The following is a 21,244-nucleotide window of genomic DNA, read 5'->3' as shown; positions in this document are numbered from 1 at the left end:
GCTACTCTCGCATTTGCCTTAGTCGAGGAAGTGACACATAAAGAGTTAAGAGTCAGTAACTACACGAACAGCTCTGGTGGATGATGTGGGAGGTGAACCCGCCCCGTTCGTCCTTCCTTGTGTTCAGTTGCCGTGAGAAGCTTATTCGTACTTAAAACACTCAAGCGTTAAATGGTTTCCTTAGTCCTGTCTTTTAGGCAGCGTTTCGTTTTTGGTTAGCAAAGCAAGACAGGGCATTCAGAGCATTCAAACTGCGAGGTCGGGACTCCCCAAGCATAACAGATGGGTCGGGAATCTTTCAGTATGCATCGGGAATTGTTTCTGATCTTGAACTTTTGGATGGCTTTTGCCTCCGAGACCAATAAAACGGGTAGGTGCTACCATTCTTATTATTCTATTTTATTTATTCGAAATCGCTGTATTGAGCGTTGATCGCTTTTTTCATTAAAGTTTACTCGCTACAGAAGGCTGTGCTGTATAATGCTGTGAAGTAATCCAGTTCAAATTCCTGATAGTGACGTCAGCGAACCTTACAGCAAAATAATTTCCCAATCCCACTTTTTTAATATTTTCCAATTCACAATTTTTGTGAATGTTTTATGATAACAATGTATTTTTTTCAGTTGTCTCAACATGGGAGTTACTTTTACAACGGTAACTAATAAGTGAGCGCAACTGAAAATAAGAACATAAGAACTATACAAACGAGAGGAGGCCATTCGGCCCATCAAGCTCGCTTGGGGAGAACTAAACTAATAGCTCAGAGTCGTTAAAATCTTATCTAGCTCTGATTTAAAGGAACCCAAGGATTCAGCTTGCACTACATTATCAGGAAGGCTATTCCATACTCTGACTACACGCTGCGTAAAGAAGTGCTTCCTTAAATCCAGCTTGAAATGTTCTCCCGCTAATTTCCACCTATGGCCACGAGTTTGTATATTTAAACTAATGCTGAAGTAACTATTTGGTTGAACAGCATCCAAACCTGTTAGAATCTTATATACCTGGATCATGTCCCCCCTCAATCTCCTTTGCTTGAGACTGAACAGATTTAGCTCAAGTAACCGTTCCTCGTATGACATTCCTCTAAGACCAGGAATCATTTTTGTGGCCCTACGCTGCACCTTTTCTAAGGCCACAATGTCCTTTTTAAGATATGGTGACCAAACCTGCACACAATATTCTAGGTGAGGTCTCACCAAGGAATTGTATAATCTTAGCATTACCTCCCTTGACTTAAACTCCACACACCTGGAGATATACCCCAACATCCTATTGGCCTTTTTTATTGCTTCCCCACACTGGCGAGAATGGGACATGGAAGCATCAACATACACACCAAGGTCTTTCTCATGATCAGCTACCTTTATTTCAGTGACACCCATGAAATACCTGTACTTTATATTTCTGCTCCCTAGATGGAGTACCTTACATTTATCGACGTTAAATTTCATCTGCCAGGTATCGGCCCAGTCACTAATTAAATCAAGATCCCAAGTAGATACATAGATACATATTGTCACGCAGTATTTTACAATTACAATTGAACTGAACGTCCTTAAGTGTTAATGAATTTACTGTTAAGAGAGTTTCGAGTAGAATGTGGAGCGGATCTGGATTTTTAATGGGAATAGGAAACAATCATGGGTACGGTAAAGGGAGCGTTGGCACCGACATTGACTCATTGCTTGTTAACAGGTATGCTTCCACCTCCGCGTAACTTATCCTTGGAAAGAACGAATCACAATTTCTGTCTGCGTCTTTCGTGGAGTCCACCGGAGGGCCTAAACAACAGCAACAAGTGTGCGGTACACTACGAGGTGGTAGAGAAAGTCGGCCAGGTGAGTTCGCGCGTTCTGGGACCTTCGATACAGTCGGTGCGATTGGTGCGAATGTATCAGAACAGAATAAATCATATAGTCTCATTAGATCATTAGAAGTCGTTGTGAATTTCAATATTGCTATTGAATATGAGAAATTAAAAACAATCACAGAGAATGTATGTCAAATTGTGCGATCCGTTTGAATTAATTATATACGTGTGTGTGTGTCTGTGTTGGCTATCCCTCAGAATGTTATTTGCATCCAGGTAATCTAGCATTTTCACTTGGATTATAGCTTCCATTATTTTCCCAGTAATGCTAGTTAAACTGATTAGCCTACAGTTGCTTGTTATCTCATGTTCTCACTGGTTTCCTCTGGATTTATGGCAGTTAGGTGACGTCTCAGATGTGTTATTGGTGTGTAATTGTGCGTGTATGAGTAGCTGTGTGCCTGGCACCAGACTGCTGTCCAATGCAGGGTGTTCCCTGTCTGGAATAGGCTTCAGGCTAACCTGCATCCTGCTCTCAGTAACCAGTCAGAATACTGCTGGAAGGAAAAAAAGTGGATGAGGTTTTCAGAGAATTACATTTGCTTTATTTATTTTGTGGAGTTGTAATTAAATTTGTTTAAAATGTTTTTATTAGAGATGTGCTGATCCACATCTTTTCAGTTCCAATCCGACTCAATACGATACAGAATCCAATATGAGTTCTCTTTACTTTAATATATATATATATATATATATATATATATATATATATATATATATATATATATATATATATATGCAAGTGGTGAATACTTAAAATCATTCTCCCACTGGCAGCAGCGTCACTTTTTGTTGCGATGGCAGCCCCCTCATGCATCACAATGTGTAAAACAACCCAAGCTAGCGACCCCTAAATCATCCATTGCTTTTTTCACATTACCTGCGTTGTCCTGCACAGTTGCAAAATTTTGTTTTTACAAAGATTGCAAATAGCTGTGATACTGCTTGTTAAAGGCAGAAAATACTTCCAGATCGTCGCCGTCTTATCTGCTGTTTTTACGCTTCTCCTGCTCTAAAGGGTATGCGCATGACGCCACAGCAGGCGGAATTCACCACTGACAGGGGCGCCGTAAGGGTGCATTCGATTATTTAAAGTCGGGGGAAAGTTAGGACGATTCCAAGGGCCCCTAGGTGACCGGGCATCTATTTGGAAAATAACTGGGTTGGTCTGGACCGTGGGGCACAATATGATATGCCTTTATGGGGTCCAAAATCACTAGCAACGCCCCTGCCCACTGATTATCAAACAACTGCAGAGTGGCAGCATTAGCATTCAATTGAATGCCACAAAAGCGCATCTAAAATGGGAAAGAGTTGTTGTACGATGAAAAGAATGAAATGAGCCACTGCATCACTTTCCTTTAGTCAAACAGGAAAGAGGGTGGCAACTCCTCAGAATAAAGCCATCGTTAAAATGGAATCATATACGTATACATTACATATTATTATTATTATTATTATTATTATTATTATTATGGCAGGCCATAAGTTTACAGGTGTTTAAAGTGTGTGGGAGGGGTATTTTAAGGCTTAAATTATATTTTAAAAATGTTTGTTTATACAGTCTAAAAATCGTGGATTTTTACCTATCGCTGATGGGTGTGGAACGTAACTTCCACGATAGTCGGGGGGTCACTCTACTCCCATTTTCCACGACATATCTGTGTGAGCTGAGCTTTTCAAGCCTGACTCGTATAAAAACTAAAAACAGAGAGAGACTGAGAGCTGTTGAGGAACAGCTTTGTGTGTCTGTCTGTCTTCAATTCCTGCCAGAATATCAGCTTTGTGTTCCTCCAAACAGGCTCAGGTTTCACACTGAGTGAGTATAAATAAACTGAGAGACTATTTTGTCATTATTAGGCTACAGAGTGTCATTTAGTAACATTTTTGGTTGGCTGTGTGCCATGGGATTTTTTTCAATGTAAAAAATGTGCTGTGGCTCAAAAATGGTTGAAATACACTGTTCTAATGGATGCCAATGAAATATTTATGAAGCATTTATCTGCTTTGTAATGGTTTTTTTTCTGAAGCACTTCTTATTTTCCTCTGCCTTTATTTTGATTCACTATGTTTAAAACCCTAATTAGGTCTAACATATAGAACCACAAGTTAATCAGGGATGTGCTCCCTACCCATGATATATTTCCTGTTTTCCAGGCTAAATGCGTTGGACTAGGGAGGTGAACAATGCAAGATGTTTATGTGCTGGCTGTTTCTGTTCAGTGTCAACACATAATGGGTTGTTTTACAAGTGTCTCTTTGTTATTGTATCATTTTTGGTGTTTAAATTAAATAAAACACCACAAATAATGACATAATAAAAAGCTGGAAGAAACTGGAGACTATTCCAGGAAGTGCAGTCTGGGTCAACAAATAATCTAAATGTCATATTTACATTGGTTTCAGTTTACCTCATAGAGTCTACCATTTACAAAATCCATCCATCCATCCATTTTCCAAACCGCTTATCCTACTGGGTCACGGGGCATTTATAAAATATATGTTTTAAATATTTTATATATAGAAACTAGATGTTAAAGCAAAAAGAAAAACTTTTCTCAGTGCGGGAGGCCAGAATATGGCATTAAGCTTCTTACACCTATTGTGGCTTATGTTCATTCACTTCAGTTTGCTGTGCTGTGGTTTTGTGCAGAAAACATCGATTTCACTCTGAATAGGTGCAATAGATTGCTCTGCAATTTAGTGTGAAATTTTGACGTGCCAATAATGTGCCATTAGATGAGAATAAATGATAATTCATCAATCTTCTAAACCACGTATTTCATACAAGGCCGGGGAGAGCCTGGAGGCTGAACTATGATGCACAGCACACAAGGCAAGGAACACCTTGTATGGCATGTCAGTCTATGACAAGGCCAGCTTAGAAATAACAGTTTACCTAACTGTTTTTGGACTGGATTGCCAGATGGAAACCCCAAAGAAAAACCATGAAACATGAAATCTTTGCACACGGAGTAAGGGCTGGGATTCAGCCCCCAGTGGTGTGAAGGTAAAATGATAATCACTCAGCTGCTATAATGAATAGTCTTCAACATTCTTCATATCAAATATTATATATATTATATATAATATTATATATATATATAATATATATATGATATAGAAAGACCATATACAGAAATTTTTTTTTATAGTTTAAGCCTTAAAATACCCCTCCCACACGCTTTAAAAGCTATAGGTGAAAATCCACTATATAGGAAGACCATATAAATGTACATTTTTTATAGTTTAAGCCTTAACTCTTAGGGCTTAAAACAAAACGAAAAGTCCACAAATGTTTGCTTACAACAATCAGACCACAAACAAGGTACGCGATATGCAGAGAACTGTGATGAGTTGGGGAAAAATCCTCGATATAGCGAGGGCATGATAGCTCACTGTATTTATTATAATGATGCTGTTTATGTATATATAATAAAATAATTTGTATTTCCTCATGGTAATAAAATTTTAATGTCTATGCCGCTTAAACATATTTTCTTTAGTGAAATGCATATTATCTTTATCTCATGAGATCTCCTAGATGCCACCCAAGTTTATTAATGGTTAACAGCAGTGCTGTCGACTGTAGGGGGGCGAGGGGGACTGGGGTCAAAGGGGGCCCAAAAGGGACCCTCCAACCTTTAAATAATCTGCTGGCATAATTTGCCAAAAATTGTATTCGTGAAAACTTAACAATATTTATGAATCACATAAAAACTTGTTTTTTTATCTTTCTCATTTGCCTTGACATAGTGGTCGAAAACCTCCCGATAATGCAAAACATAATGTCTGCTGTCCTGTCCATATTTGTGCCTTTTAACCACTGTACATTGTGATTTTTTTTTATTTTTTTTTTTTTTGCAGAATTACGAAACAAGAACAACCAATGACCTATTTATTAAAAGATGTCCTAGCCTGGAGTCCGGAGTGATGTACAGAGTGAAAGCCAAGTGCATCAATGGGTCTCACATGGAGAGCAAATCTGTAACTCGGGGTATTCTGGCTCCCAAAGGTAAAAACATAAAATGGAAAAGGTGATAAGCGATTGTGCAAATTGGCTAAGGCACTGCGTGTTTGCGTGACAGTGTATGTAAATACGGGCCCCACCCAAAACCTGTGTCATGCCTGGCACATGAATTGTATTTCTTGAATTTACCTCTTCCTTCTTTCAGTTAAAATGTAACAAAATCGTGTGGGAAAAAAACACAGACTGGTGTTTATGGTGTGTATGTTTTCCACTGGAATTTTAGGGTGAAAATGCAGGCACACAGACATTTCATCTCATCTTCCCATTACTTTTCCTGGTATGGCCTGTAGTGACCTCAGCCACAGACTCTAACTTGAGCTGGGCGTCTTTCCAATTCTACAAATTCCTCACCTTGTTATTGTGGTTCCAGGAACCCTGCATTGCGTGGCTCAGCAGGTTAAACCTCTGTGCCTGTGATTTGAAAGTCAGCAGTTCAGGCCTTGGCAGAATAGTCACATGTCTATGGGTCCTTGATCAGGCTCCTAACCCTCAGCTCCCTGGGTGCCGCAAGGTGGCTGCCCCTTCACTGCGATGCCCCAAGATTGCTCTTACCAATATGGGAAGCATGATGGAGGGAAAGAGAGTTTCTGCACAGGGATTAATAAAGTGTCTCTATTCTTTCAGCCTCAGCTCATGATCATCCTACATTTGCTCTTACCTTCACTCATGGATGAGATTATGAGGTACTATTGGTGCGTTCCATTTGCCTTGGGATCCAAATTTTCGGATTCCGAGATTACGACACATCCACTAAAAACTCGGGGAAAACCGAGTCGGATGCGTTCCATTTGCCGCAGAAGTAGCAATACCATGGACCCATATGAAAAAGCAAGATTATTTGCTTAGCCTGACAACTCGATCCAAACTATAATCCAATTCTAGCCCGATTTAATTGTTAGCCATTGGCAGGAATATCAGTTGATAACACATTACGCGCAGTGCTTTTCGTATAAAACTATCGTATAAATAGCAACACGTCTACAGATAAGTTGGACGGTATGGTGTGTGCGACAGATTTACTGAGCCACAAATGAGAAGTAGTGCTTAAACAGTATAAAACTACAACTTTCACTTCTGTTGATAAAGGGGCGCAGCCATCTTGGATTCTGAACTCGGGATCCTCTGTGCTGCTCCAAGATATTTCTCGGATCTCCGAGAAACGGGAGCGCACATGTCATCGCTTCCAGCTTCAAAACTCGGAATCCAAGTTCCGAGGGCAAATGGAACGCATCATATTTCATTAAGGGCAGAATCCGCTTCCCTCCACTTGAAAGGATCAAATTGTTCTCTGAGAGGATGCCATGACCTCAGATTAGGAGGTGCTGATTTTCATCCCTATTCCATCACTCTTGGCATGGAGTTCAGTTATGTGCTGAAGGTTTCGGTTGGATGAGACTAAAAGCACAACATCACCTGCAATTAGCACGAATGTCACTTCAAGCCCCCTGTACTAGATGGCCTTCCAGCTACGGCTAGCTGGAACATACTCAGGAAATGCCCTTGAAAGCTTTACCCTGAAAGCCCTCTGCTTCAACTTGACCACTTATTTCACCAAAGCTCCTGGGTTGCTACAAGGACTACAATGAAGGCACTTATTTCTGGCACAGTCCTTTGCAGACACTTAAACAACTGAAGCCTCGAACATGTAACATTCAGGGTCAGTGTTCACAATCTCACTTGACATGCTGGAGGTGTGGTTGAATTTATGTTGCACAGAAGCTTCAGCCAGAAATTTCCAGCAGACCTTGACTGCTGGTCTGGGTCATTCTGGTCTATCCCAAGTCCCACTCACCACCACGTGGTTCTCTGTGGATAGTTCTTCACTGATCCTCACCGCAGCTTCACACAGGCTAAATTTAGAAGACATGGCTACAAAGTCGATCCTTGACTTTTGGTCTAGGGTGCTTTGACTCCATGTATAAACATCATTGTGATTGAATATGGGTGTAGGGAATCCACTTCAGCAGAATCTCATTTCACCAAACCGGTGGTTTATTGAACAGTAAAAATAATATAATGTTATATAGTGTAGACATACACCGGGTTCTGAAAGGCAGCTCAAATTAAGGACAGTTCTTCACCCCCCTTTATACCCCAAACAACCCTCCCCAACACGGTTCTGTGTGTAGGTGTTGAGTGAATTTGCATATTGCATAAAGGGTGACCTCCTGGAGTGTGAGAAGCCTCACACTCCAGGAAGAGTTTCTGACGATTGTAATTAAATTACTTCCTTATCATCCTAGTGGTGCCAACCCCCATTCTCTCCCTGACTTCCCCCATGATCATGAATTGCTAACACTGTCTGTATTCAAATGATCAAATAGGAACATTGGGACATCATCACTACTTCTCCTTACATAGGGTTTGTTGAAGAGAATCCATTGCCCAAAAGACCAATGACAATTCAACAGGTTTTGATTAGGCATGTAATATTGCATAAAATTTACAGATCAGTATGAACTGTGGTTTTGAATTCAAGTTCGATCTGAATTTCCTGGCAAGAGTCCCTTAAATGCCACAGTAGGACTGAATTGCAGAGGTGGTTTCTCCCTTGCTCCAGTCATTCCTGCATTCAGATGATGGTGTCTCAAATGAGCTACCATGTTGGATGTGTGTCCAACAAGACAGGGTATAATAGAGCCACAATTAGCATACTGTTTTCGATATTGAATTGCCTGGGCCAATAAATAAATTTTGTTAGAGCCATAGTATAGGTAAGAGTATATGGTGTTGTTTATTAGTAATGTATGATATTATAGAAAGTTTAAGGGAGTGACTGTTTATTTGTAATGTGGAATTTCAGTTTAATATTGTTTGCCGGATATGAAGAACTGTCTGACGTCACGAGTTAAGTGTCGTAAAGTACCAGTAGTGCTGCAGTAGTCTTTGACCGTGGCTACAAAGATATTGTCTTAATATTGGAAGAACTTTTAAGTTTGTACTGTGGTACGTTTACATACTAAAGAGTTTGCAAGCTATAAGAAGTCTCGCGTCAATTACTTTATTCTCTTAGAAAGAAGATCGTGGAATGTTAGAACAGCACTAACACATTTGTTTGTTTCATTGTGTTTACCTAACCAAAAATAATGTACCGAATCATACATAAGAAATACATGTACCATTACAGCCCTAGTTTTAAACCATTCATCCTAGTCATACCTCTCTAGGTATCTCCTCCTTTCCCTGTGTAAGTAATGACATCTCTCAGTAAGATCGTTGTTTGTGAACCATTTGCACGGAGTCTGTACTATCATAGAGTCTGTACCATTTTGAGCACCTAATCCACTTTCTCTAAGAAGGCTGAGTATTCTAAAATGCTGTTGATCCTTAAGATATATGGCACAATAATTAAGGCTAAAGTCAACCCTCTGCGGTCTTGGGGTGGGGAACACACTTTCACTGACTGGGGCATGGTCACACATTTCATTCAATATCATAAACTTAATTCATGGCATATTCTTGCTGACCTGCATGCAAAACTAGTGACCAACTACAAGAAACCTCTGACAGCTGTGCTTCCAAACAATGGTTATTCCACCAAGTTCTGAAGCATGTGTTCCAAGGGATTAAATACTTATTTCCCTAGATAAATGGCAATTTGGTTTGTAACTGTTACATAAAGATATTTTCTTGCTTGTTTTGCTGATAATCTATCTTTTGCTGTTAAAATAAAAATTTTATTTTACCTTAAAAATTATACACTTCTCATTTCTTCATTAATAGGTCAACTTGAGAATTCAGCATGGGTTCAAATAATTATTTAACTGTATGTGTTATGTCGGAATTTTGAATTCATTTAAAGGTGAAATGAAATTCATTGAAAAGAAATATTAACTTTGGATAGTACGTGGGGCATTAGGCTGAATTTGCAATTTGTCAGTATTTAAGTTAACAAAAGATAACTTTTTCCAGTCTCAAAAAAAATTATCTCCCTGATTATTTTTGACAACTCTTTGTTTATTTTTTTGTTGGCTACAGAAGAATTGATACAGAACTTTGAATGTATTCAGTATGCATCTGAAGCTATGAACTGCACATGGAAAACAGTGAAACAGACAGAAGATCTTCAGCTCTTCTACTGGTGAGTCCTATGTCTAACTAACCTCAGGAACTGCCATGCCACTTCTTAACAAGGCATTTTCATAGACAACCACCAAATCATCAGTCAATGTATTTACAAATGATATTTGCACAAAAATGTATGTATTCATATTTATAAAATGTACCCCCTGAGGAGAAATTCAAAGCAACTTTAGAATGCACAATAGGGGGATGAGCTTACGGCCTGTACATTTTGCTGGGAATGCTGGTTAAATGCTGACAGGTGAAGGGAATGTTAGGTAAAGGCAATACTAATGCCAGAAAGAACTGGAGACTGGAGGATGTAAGGGATTCCTGGAGCCTGCATCTTTGTGTGTGAGTGCCTGATTGGCCTTTTACATGCCTGCAGATGTTCCAGGGATAGTTAGAACAGCTGTTATATTGATTACTTAGCAAAGGGTATTTTCGGGATATTCCATGCAGGTAAAGACTGTAGTTGTTTTGATGTCACAGGTATGAAGGCCAGCCGGCGCCTGAGCCCTGCAAGTTGTACCTATTTGAACAAGGTGTGAAGATGGGCTGTCACCTAAGTGGAAAGTTCCTCAGCCACTATAATGTGAAAGAAACAGTCTACTTTGACTTCAGTGGCACTCAGGGCACTTCCGCAATGAATAACTACTTCCAAAGGATGCCTATGTACAATGGTAATGTCCCCGGTGTCTGCTGTTTACAAGATGATAACTCGCACTTATTACATTCGACATTCTTGTAACATTTACATACCAGGCTCTTCTGTCCATTTTCGAACATAAAATATCAATTTGTGCTGAATTATTTAACAAAAGTTGTTTTGTCAGTCAGCCAAACTGAAAATAGTTTGTTTGCAAATCAGGACGTTTTTGAATAATCTGTCAATATTCAGTATATAATACATACTCCAGGTAACCAAAACCACATGAAATTTGGATGGTAGAAGAAACAATGGCTAATTTAAGCATAGGAATGGAGATTAGTTGACAAAAAAGTGGGAAGATACAAAAACAACTGGCAGCCATTTTGACATCAGAATGGATAAAAATATACAAGAAACCAAATTAGGGCTTGTAACTGAAAAGGCTCAGGAATGGGTTGTGGGCTCAGGAGTCAGGGTCTGGGTCCTTGTACACATGTGAAAATGTTGTATAGTATTATATATCAAGGCCCCTGAAAATAATCTTTGCCAGGTCATGAAACTGTAAATCTAACCTCTGGAGACAAACAAAATACAACAAATTTCACTATGTCATAATTAAATTAACAACAAATAAGGCATCATGCAGAAGGTATGTAGATACACTACATGATTTAGTATTTGGTAGATCTGCCTTTAACAGATATAGCTTGAAGTAATCATGAGTCTACTTTCATTTTGTTGGAGTATTGGCCCATTGTTCCTTACAGCATTGCTACAGTTCATGGACGTTTCAATGAATTCATTATTGTACTCTTGTTTTCTTGCTGCAGCTTTTCAGTGTGGTTGATCTGTCCTTGGCTTGATTCTTTCTTAAAAAAGAGGAAAACATTCATTTGTATACAGTGGTACCTTGGAACACAACCTAAATTTGTTACAGAGTTGAGTTGCGATTTGGTCGAGTTCCAAGACAAATTTCCTAAGAAATTTTCATCATTATTTTTCATAAGAAATAATGTTCATGAATTTTATCCATTCCAACCCCCCAAATGATTGCCTATTTTAACATATCTACCTACCTAACTAATGATAAAAAAAGCACTCACAATCAATAAAAAGTAATACACAAATGAAGAAGCGCACATAAAAAAGCAATAAACACATGTGCACCACCTTCTAGTCTTGCTATAATTTCCTTTATAAGTTCCTCAGACTCAGACGCTCCTCTACTTACGAACTTTCAGCTTACGAACTTTCAGCTTACGAACTTTCAGACATACAAAGGAAAAGGACTGTAAGTCCAAATTGTGTTCTTTGGGCTCCCATTTCCTGTTCACAACATCAACGCCAATTCCACCTAGTATGACTAGTATGACGCCGCGCAGCAGTGTAGCGTGCGTACTCCCAGCATCCTAGTTCTTTGTACTTGCGTATACCCTTAAAATGATGCGGAATAACGACTTACAAACATTTCAAGTTATGAACGGCTGTTCAGAACGTATCTCAAATATGCACTGCCCCCTGCTATGTCACGATGTCACATATTCTATGGGTTAAACACAGAGGACACATTTCGTTTTTATGCACTATGTGCTGTGGTGTGTGAACAATAACTAATCACTTCACCTTTATAAAACACAAAACAGTCACCCCAAACACAGCAAACACAGCTTTCGCACATCTAACTCAGTTAAGAGGTACTGTGAGACTGAAAGCGATTCATAGGCATAAGCATTTCAGTAGGTTGGTCTGCTTGTTTCAACCCATCAGAGACGCGGCTTGGTCCATACAAGTTTTAGCAAGTCTGTTTTGTTTTGTTGTGTTTCGAGTTTTCAGTCGAAATTTTTCTCACTTGACCCATTCAAGGTCCGTATTGGCAGAATTGAACTCATCTCAAACCAAACAAGTTTATAGAAACTTTATAGAAACTTCTTGGAGCGGTCGAGTTCCAAGATTTCGGTCGAGGTACAAGTCGAAAAAAATTTGACCCATTCAATGTCTGAGTTGGTCGAGTTAAGAGGCATTCGAGTTCCAAGGTTCCACTGTATTTGCTCGTGTGCTTGTGTTGCCCTATGACCCAATTTCAGCCATGCTTTAGCTGTTAGCCAGATGGGGGTACCTTTGCCTCAAGAATACTTGGGTATTAAAGGTGCAGTTCACCCCAAAACTAAAAAAAGATATGTTTTAGAGGGACTTTAGGGTTATCTATCCATCTAAGTTGTTGTGATATTAGCCACAGAAATGTTGGGCTTCTCTTGAAAATAATGGGAGTGAATGACATTCTTTCTGTGGCTATTAAATCGCCATAAAAATACATTTGAAAAATTCAACAGCGATGTATCTTCCCAGAAATCATGACCACAGACTTGGTAGTCAGCAGTTTAATGTAGGAAATATTTTCTTCTATTGAACTCCACACACCAGTCGTATCACTGCGCAGAAGATATCGTCAGGATGCTTGTACTCATATCTTCTGCACAGTATAATTGTTTTTCCAAAGGAACTGAGGTTTGTCATGATGTAGCTTTGCAACCTATGCCACGCTGCAGAGTTATTTTCAGAGAGATAGATCATTCTCCTGTCCACCCAGGTCTTTGCATTGCCTGGTTTTAAACCCAGTCATGAATGCCTCATGCCACAAGACTGCCAAAAGTTCTGCGTTTCATTGAGATGGTCACGTTCCCTCATGACTAAGTATATTTGATTAGCAGCACCTGGATACTAATTAACATCTTTAACTTCTTTGAAAAGATTTTGGGTGGATTTACTTTTGGGCTTCAGCTTATAGGCTCCTCTTTGTTGAATAAAGAATTATATAGTGAAATGTGTTACATGTCGTCTATTATCAGAAGCTATTTTTATCTGATACCAGGAGTCGCTGTGATCCAGACGATTGTTATGTATGCCCTAATATGGAAAACTGTAGAAGTAATAGAATATGTGCTTTCTTTTTCAAAATATTTTAGGATTGCATGATGCCTACATTACCTAATGCTAAGTAAAATTTTAAATCTGTAGATCTTCCAGCTGCTTACCAAATACAGGATGTCAGTTCTTGCCAGGACACGTACTGCTACTACTACTAATAATCACAATAATGATAATAATAATAGGGTCATTCATAATTTTATATGCTTGCTACTAAGTGAACTTACATTATTTATCATTAATTATCATTCATTGTACTTTTTTTGTACCTTTTTAAGTTGTTGGATAAATAATAATAAGCCGCCCCCTTTTATCCTCCAACAGTGAAGCCCCCACCGCTGCAACTGGATATTTTCCATGAAGATAGCTTCCTGAAATTGACATGGAAAGACCCTGGTCTGTTCAATGCAGAATGTTGGGACTACATCTACCGGTACAAGACCAATGAGTCCGGGGACTGGAAGGTGAGTGCAGAGGAGAGGGTAGCAAGAGGGGGTGTTTATACTGAAAGTGTAGGATTTGGAAACATTGGCATGGGGATACCTATCACCAGCTATCCTAAGTCAAATAAAAAATACCGTATATCACGTTAGATAAAAGCATTTGCTAAAGAAATACAAAGTAAAGTAAATAATGGATAGTGGCACGGCAGAATCATCAAACTTTGCTCTGATACAGAACTTCCATCATAGGCAGAACAAGTACCAGGTGAATAGAAAAAGAAGGAAAGGATAAATGATTTATAGGATATAGATAGACATGGTGAACGAGAGCCGCCTCGTGTCCGTAGCTTCCGGGAGGCGCTGGACCCCCTGCGACCCAGAAGGATATACGGTTTGAAAAATGGATGGATGAGTGGTGAACAAGAGATACTTTGTGCTATAGATACCTTGAAGCAAATATGTGATATTAGATGACACCACCTATTAAATGTCCAGACAGAGATAATTCCCTTATTTCCCAGAGTCTATATTTGATTGACATGTCCAGGTAAATTATGCCATTGTGACAAGGGTATAGGTTTGGTCTAAATATTGGTAGGGACCAAATTAGCCCCAACCCCCCCCCCCCCCCCCCCCCGCCCCCCTAAACACAAATGGTTCTCCCACAGTATTGTAGGGACATATGACTATCATCTATACCCAACGGCCTTGTATTGTGGTGATTAAGGTTCAAGACCTGGTTATTGCCACGCCAATCACACAATCATATGTTTGTGCTGCTAATTATTATGTCACCTTTCATTTTTTAATGTAGTTTATTTAGTTTGTTATTCTTCCTTAATGCTAAGTATCTATTCTTTCCACTTATCATAGTCAGAGATGCAGGGGTTACTCAGGGAACAAGGCTGGGGTACACCCTGGATGCTGTGACGACTATCCCATGCTAACTAACTACGTACAACTTACTTTTGCTGTCAATAAGTGGGGTTTTTTGGGGTTGTAGTTTTTCAAAGGTAATTTTATGTTGCCAAATTAGGATCCATATAGGTTTTTGTTTTTGTTTTACTGATATTGCTGATTTTTGATCAGGTTCATTAAATGCTGTGCTACCTGTTGGCAGATGAGTGATCTTATCAGGACAACCAATGGCAAGCTGACCTATGACCAGCGGTATGAGTATGTGGTGCAGGTGAAGGCCATCTACTCAGGCAGATGTGGAACAGGAGAGACGGACTGGAGTTTGGAGAAACACTATGGTAACATCTTCCGGCTGGCCATAAACCCACAGTGATTCTCCACTAGCACCAACATTGCAAATGCTCCTTTGCTAATAAATTGCATACAAAATATTAAAACATGTAAAATATATCTCTGAATTTTTTTCAGTGTTCTTTGGGAATATAAAAAAACACAAGTCATTTCAGAATGTGGCTATGTTTTATGTCCACGGGACTAGACTGTTTTTTATTTTTTATATAAAAAAATATATATAATTCAGGGTATAAATTTGTGTGAATATTAATACTTTCAGACTTTGCTTAATAAGAATGTTTGAGCCATATATTATTATATTAAAAATACCGAATTAGTTTCTAACACCGCAGATATAAAACAGATATGAATTCCAAGATAACAATATCATGTTGAGGATTTTGAATGTGTTACTGAAAGAGGATCTTTCTGCCTCTGGTTTTCCCCTTCAGGTCAGCCCCAGTCACCGAACTGGTTTCCGCATGTTATTGTTATCATCATTCCTGTCCTGTTCACAATTGCTACGATCATTTGCCTCATCTTCATTAAGAAGTAAGTGCTCTTGGACTGAAAAAGAGACATGAGCCGCATTGGAGTCTCATGAGTGCCTGAAATGCAGTCATGTTGTCTTGTGTTCTTGGAATCGGATTAGGGCAGAGCACATTTAGGCTATATTTGGCATGCAGAAATAGTCAAAACATTTTTCTTATTTGCTGATTGGGCATCCTGTCTCAACAAAATTATCTCCAAAGCAACTGGTCTGCTTCAAACCAGGGCTGCTTTACTTCCTAACCACATGTGGAAGCAGTCACAAGCATTAGCTCCTCTGCCATGACCCTTCCTGTTGGATTAAGCCTCTGGTAGCAACGATCATCTCTCAGGAATATCTGGTCTTTTTGTACTTTGCTGTCTCATATTTACCAAGTTAGAGTTACCCCTCTTTTTTTACAATAGAATGCATTGTATTGTCCTTTGTGCTTGTAATAGTGCTATACTTCAAAGACAATTTTGCCTCTTTTACTGTTCTACTTTTTTTACTGTAAAGGGAGTTTATAACTCAACTTTTCCATTTTAAACAAAGGGCCTGTCAGGCCTCTGAATTAAATATTATCTTACAAGTTTCAAAGACACTTCAAAGTAAAAGGTTTACATGGGATACTGAGCATTACTCTCACAGTTTCTGATATTTTACAGCATACACATGATTGGCAATGGTTTTTTGGTCTTATTTGTGAATTATATGGTGCTTTTCCACTGACATGCAAGAACTGAAACATACCCGAGCTGTACTGTGAGGAGAGAGTAGTTTCAATGTGGGGTTCCAGCTTGCTTTGGTTTTCCACTGCAGAAGGGTCAGCTCAGTAAAGGCATTGACAGGAGTGACTGCAACGTAAAACTGAAGAGACGGTTTACTGTTCACACGGTGTACATCATGATTTACTATGCTAATTTCCTAATTTTCTAACACATCTGTGAGAATTGCAGTGTTATGTTAGCTATGTTGTGTAATCAAACACTAGCAGAATTAGCATTCGCTTGTGTAAATTTATATAACGAATCCATTCCGTTCAGCTGTTCTGTGGTAGTTTTTGAAGAATGAAGTTGGACATTTTCAAGTTCAGAGTTATGGAATGCATTAATACGTCGCAATGCGCGGTACTACTGGTAATGAATATGCCCTTTCCGGAGAGTCACCACCTTGTCGTGCTGGAGAGGTTTGCATGTGCCAGAGATCCCTAGAGCAATACCGTCGGGAGCCACGCTCCCGGTAGGGTCACCCTTGGCGGTAAGGTTGAGGGGGAGGTCCCAGACAAAGCGCGACTCAAGAAAGACCTCAACAGTGGAGCAGGCGGAGGATTGTATCCAGGCATGCAGGTGGATCACAACAACGGCTATGAAGGTGGAAGGAGGTTGCAGTAGAGAGGGACCTTCAACTGTCTTAGAGTCCATGCCGTTGATAATAGGTTTGTCTCTGTCAAGGACCGTGTGGTGGCTGTCTGTGCCCCTCTCTCCCCATGTTAAAAGAAGCCACGCACAGGTGGCCACCTGTTGGGATAATCCATCAGCACACTCCTCTCTACAGACTTCTCAGCCTGACCATGAACACCAAAAATACAAAGGTTCTCCATCAGCCTCCACCAGACCATTCTACATCCCCACCAACAATAACAATTGATGGTGAATGTCTAGAGACCGTGGATAATTTTCCCTATTTGGGAAGCGACCTCTCCTCAAGAGCAGACATCGACCATGAGATATGCTTCCGTATCTGCTGTGCTGGTGGGGTCTTTGCAAAGCTTCGTAGGAGAGTCTTTGAAAACTCTGATCTTCTTTTAAAAAGCAAGTTACTGGTATATAAAGCAGTCATTTTACCAACACTCCTGAATGTGAAAGGTGCTGTATGAAATGAATTGAATCAATACAAAATTATGGAATATCATACAATTTAGGTATCCATTTTAAGGGCATGACAGAGGCACTTCTTCAGCTCGAACTCCTGGCTGATCCAAGTTAGAATTGTCAGCCACTGATCTGGCTGTAGCTCAATTTTGCTTGTATCTATTGTGGTTCCTTAACATAGTTTCTGGCTGCTGTCCTGCATAACAAGAAGTGATCGCAGTTTGATAATACTGTGCCCTGTCCACCTTCTAATCTACCTTTTACTTCCTCATGTAGACTCCGGAAGCTGATCCTGCCAGAGATTCCTAATCCTAGAATTATCAAGATACCGTGGAAAAGTGAGAAGACAATGGTAAAGATTAAGCCTCCACCATTTCTGCTTCTGCCATGAGGGTTCAGAGAACATCTCTGAGTTCTCTTGTCTGCTGCATTATTGTAAACCACATGTGATATATTAGGAAAAGGTTTCCAAAAGGAACCCTCAAGGAGAAGCTAATTAAGGGCTTGAGGATTATTTGGGTAGTTGACCTTAATGCAGCAGTGAGGGAGAAAAGTTTTAGAAGTCATTGTATACTGCAAACGATAATGCACTCTGTCATCCCAGACATATTGGCTTTCTGTTTGGATCACTGGAATGTCAAATTCTTATTGCTCCTCTCATAGTTCCCAGATCTCTTCATTCCACCTGAGGATGACTATTCAAAGGTAAAAATCCTGAAGGAGCCTCTGCAATTGTGAACCAAACCATGGGGATCCAGGAGAGGAGTCACTTAGGGCAGCCATTTTGCCGAAGGCAGAGCGTACCGTGCACATGGATGAACCGGCCGGCTGACAAAGACACTATGAACCTTCGCGGCTGTTTCTGTGCGTCTTGTATAGTGTATAGTGCCCATGACTTTCCAAAGGAAGAGAAGAAAAGGACTTCATTATACACACAGGCTAACCTCGCTCCCACCCAAACATATAAACAAATCCACAGAGGCTCACATACTAGGGATAATTTTGTAAAGACGTGGTACTTTGTCTAACCTGCTGTAACACATAAGGACTAGTCTTACCTCATTAAAGTCAGACAGGATGAATCCGACTCAGAAACTGACTCTTGTGATCCACAGACCCAACTTCACCCATCATGTATTTACCACTGTACGAAACCAGGCTTTAAAATCTGTAAATATCAATATTGAAATATGAACTTAGTGTGAGTTTTGCCTCTTATCTGCATGTTAGTACATGTTTATATTGTGTAATAAAAAAAAATGAGTTTTAAAAATCACATAATTTCTCTGTGTAAAATGTGCAAAACTACAACCCAAGATTTAGGCATGGGGACTTCTGAAGTTGTTATTGGTGTAAAACCTGCACATGCTGCTTTCTGACAATAATCGGATAGAAATCGACTGTGTGTAACATCATGTAAACAGCTATAGGATTTAGTTAAAATGGGTATTTATTTTATACATACAGTGGGGAAAATAAGTCTTGAATGCATCAACATTTTCCTTAGTAAATATGTTTCTAATATTTCTAACACATAATTTATGGATTTATTTGTTTTGATGTTTTTGTATGTGTGGATTACTTGGATTGTTACCTACATCTGCATTAAATTTCATGTCAGTAGCCCCATTAGAAATATATTTACTGAGAAAAATGTTGACACGTTCAATACTTATTTTCCCCGCTGTAGACATTTTAATTCTCGCTATGTATTAGGTTCTTGGGTTAGATGTTTGCTTTTGATTGGATGTGAGTCTCACAATAAAAATGTCTTAAAACCTAGTATTGTTGTTAACTTATGTTAAATTTAGTTTAGGGTATGCCTGAAATCTGTGATGGATTGGCCCCCCATCCTGGGTTATTCCCAGCCTTACACCCAAAGACTCTGACCCCAACCCACCCAAAAAAAGCCAAAAAATTGTTTTAGTGAACTTCTCTGGAATTTCCCTTGTGTGCACTTTAATGGACTGGCAAGATTTCATCCTGTGTTTCCCGGTACAGAATCCGGGCTCACTGGTACCCTTTATAAAATAACTATTAAAAAGCAATTCAATTCAGGTTAACCAGGCCATTTCATTTACTTATTTTGCCTTGTTATATTACTTGATATTTTAAACCATTTTAGGATTTTCATCCATCCATTTCCCAAACCGCTTATCCTACTGGGTCGCGGGAGGTCTGGAGCCTATCCCGGAAGCAATGGACATGAGGCAGGGAATAACGCAGGATGGGGGGCCAGCCCATCGCAGGGCACACTCACACACCAGTCACTCCTATGGGCAATTTAGCAAGTCCAATCAGCCTCAGCATGTTTTTGGACTGTGGGGGGAAACCGGAGTACCCGGAGGAAACCCCACGACGACATGGGGAGAACATGTAAACTCCACACACATGTGACCCATGTGGAGACTCGAACCTGGGTCCCAGAGGTGTGAGGCAACAGTGCTAACCACTGCACCACCATGCCGCCCCCATTTTAGAATTTTGTCATGAAGAATTATTAAAATTCTACAATGATTCAGCAGCCAAGCTAATCTCACTTAATAAGTAATGTGACTCTAATAAAGCAAGAAAGGATGGTTCTACTCAACAAAAGCTGTAGAATGAATATACGTGGAAGCTGTCAGGAGTGGTTCTTGTTCTGCTCTGTCCATGATTTCCTTCTTTGGCCATGCAGGTGTCACTGGCCATCCCGTTCTCTCTTTCCCTAGGTTTAACACCCTATTATTTTCTTCTACTCCCTGGGCTGCTCATTGACTGAATTATCTTCCTGGTATTCATGTGCTCTCACTTCATGATGCAGAAAAATTTATACATGCCTTAGTAACTTTCAGACTGGACCTTTCCGGTTGGCCGTCTGGATCCTTACATAAACTTCAACTGGTACAGAATGCAGCAGCCCGAGTTCTGACAAACACTAAAAAATTGTATTGCATTACACCGGTCTTATCCTCCCTTCATTGGCTACCAGTTAAGTCTCAGATTGACTATAAAATACTGCTGTTAACCTATAAAGCACTGAATGACCTTGCACCAGAATACCTTAGTGACCTGCTTACCTCATACAACCCTCCACGCTTGCTTCGTTCTCAAGGTGCAAGATATCTGTTAGTACCCAGGGTAGAAAGAGCTACGGCAGGCTGCAGAGCTTTCTCCTACAGAGCTCCTCAGCTGTGGAATGGTCTTCCTCCCGATGTGCGGGATTCAGGCTCACTCTCAATATTCAAGTCAAGACTAAAAACACACCTGTTTAGTTTAGCTTATAGGGACACTAGTTCTGGCTCTAGCTATTTCCTCACTCCTAGTCAGACTTATAGTGTGAGGTGTAGAGCTGGGTGGAGATCGATGTCATTGGCTTTAGATAAACTGAACTGTCAGTGCTGTCACTCTAGCTTCACCATCCCTTGTGGAACTGAAGTGCTGACATTTCAGGGACTCCCCATGCCTGCATTCCCACTTGCCTCTCCTTCCCACTTATGCTACCATTGCCATATCTGCCGGAGCTTGCACTTTGCACTTCATATTGCACTCACCAAACTGTTAACCCTGCCCTGCTTTGACTAATTGCACATTTTATTTCCCCTAACCCTACTGGAGTGTGCTGCCTG

General features: G+C 39.9%; 1 protein-coding gene across 1 annotated transcript; it reads left to right on the top strand.

Annotated features, from left to right (window-relative positions):
* Positions 1–97: 97 nt before the first annotated feature.
* il13ra1 (interleukin 13 receptor, alpha 1) lies at positions 98–19,418 on the top strand. The gene is made up of 10 exons (XM_049027437.1): positions 98–370; positions 1,699–1,841; positions 5,741–5,888; positions 9,882–9,984; positions 10,458–10,648; positions 13,867–14,006; positions 15,106–15,241; positions 15,689–15,788; positions 17,913–17,988; positions 18,300–19,418. The coding sequence occupies exons 1-10, from the start codon at positions 283–285 to the stop codon at positions 18,372–18,374; spliced, it is 1,200 nt and encodes a 399-aa protein (XP_048883394.1). The 5' UTR covers positions 98–282; the 3' UTR covers positions 18,375–19,418.
* The last annotated feature ends 1,826 nt before the right edge of the window (positions 19,419–21,244 follow it).

The sequence above is a fragment of the Brienomyrus brachyistius genome, chromosome 10, assembly GCF_023856365.1.
Source record: "Brienomyrus brachyistius isolate T26 chromosome 10, BBRACH_0.4, whole genome shotgun sequence".
Taxonomy (NCBI): Eukaryota; Metazoa; Chordata; class Actinopteri; order Osteoglossiformes; family Mormyridae; genus Brienomyrus; species Brienomyrus brachyistius.
Note: the sequence above shows the minus strand (reverse complement) of the source record. Positions and strands in the feature narration are given on the sequence as shown.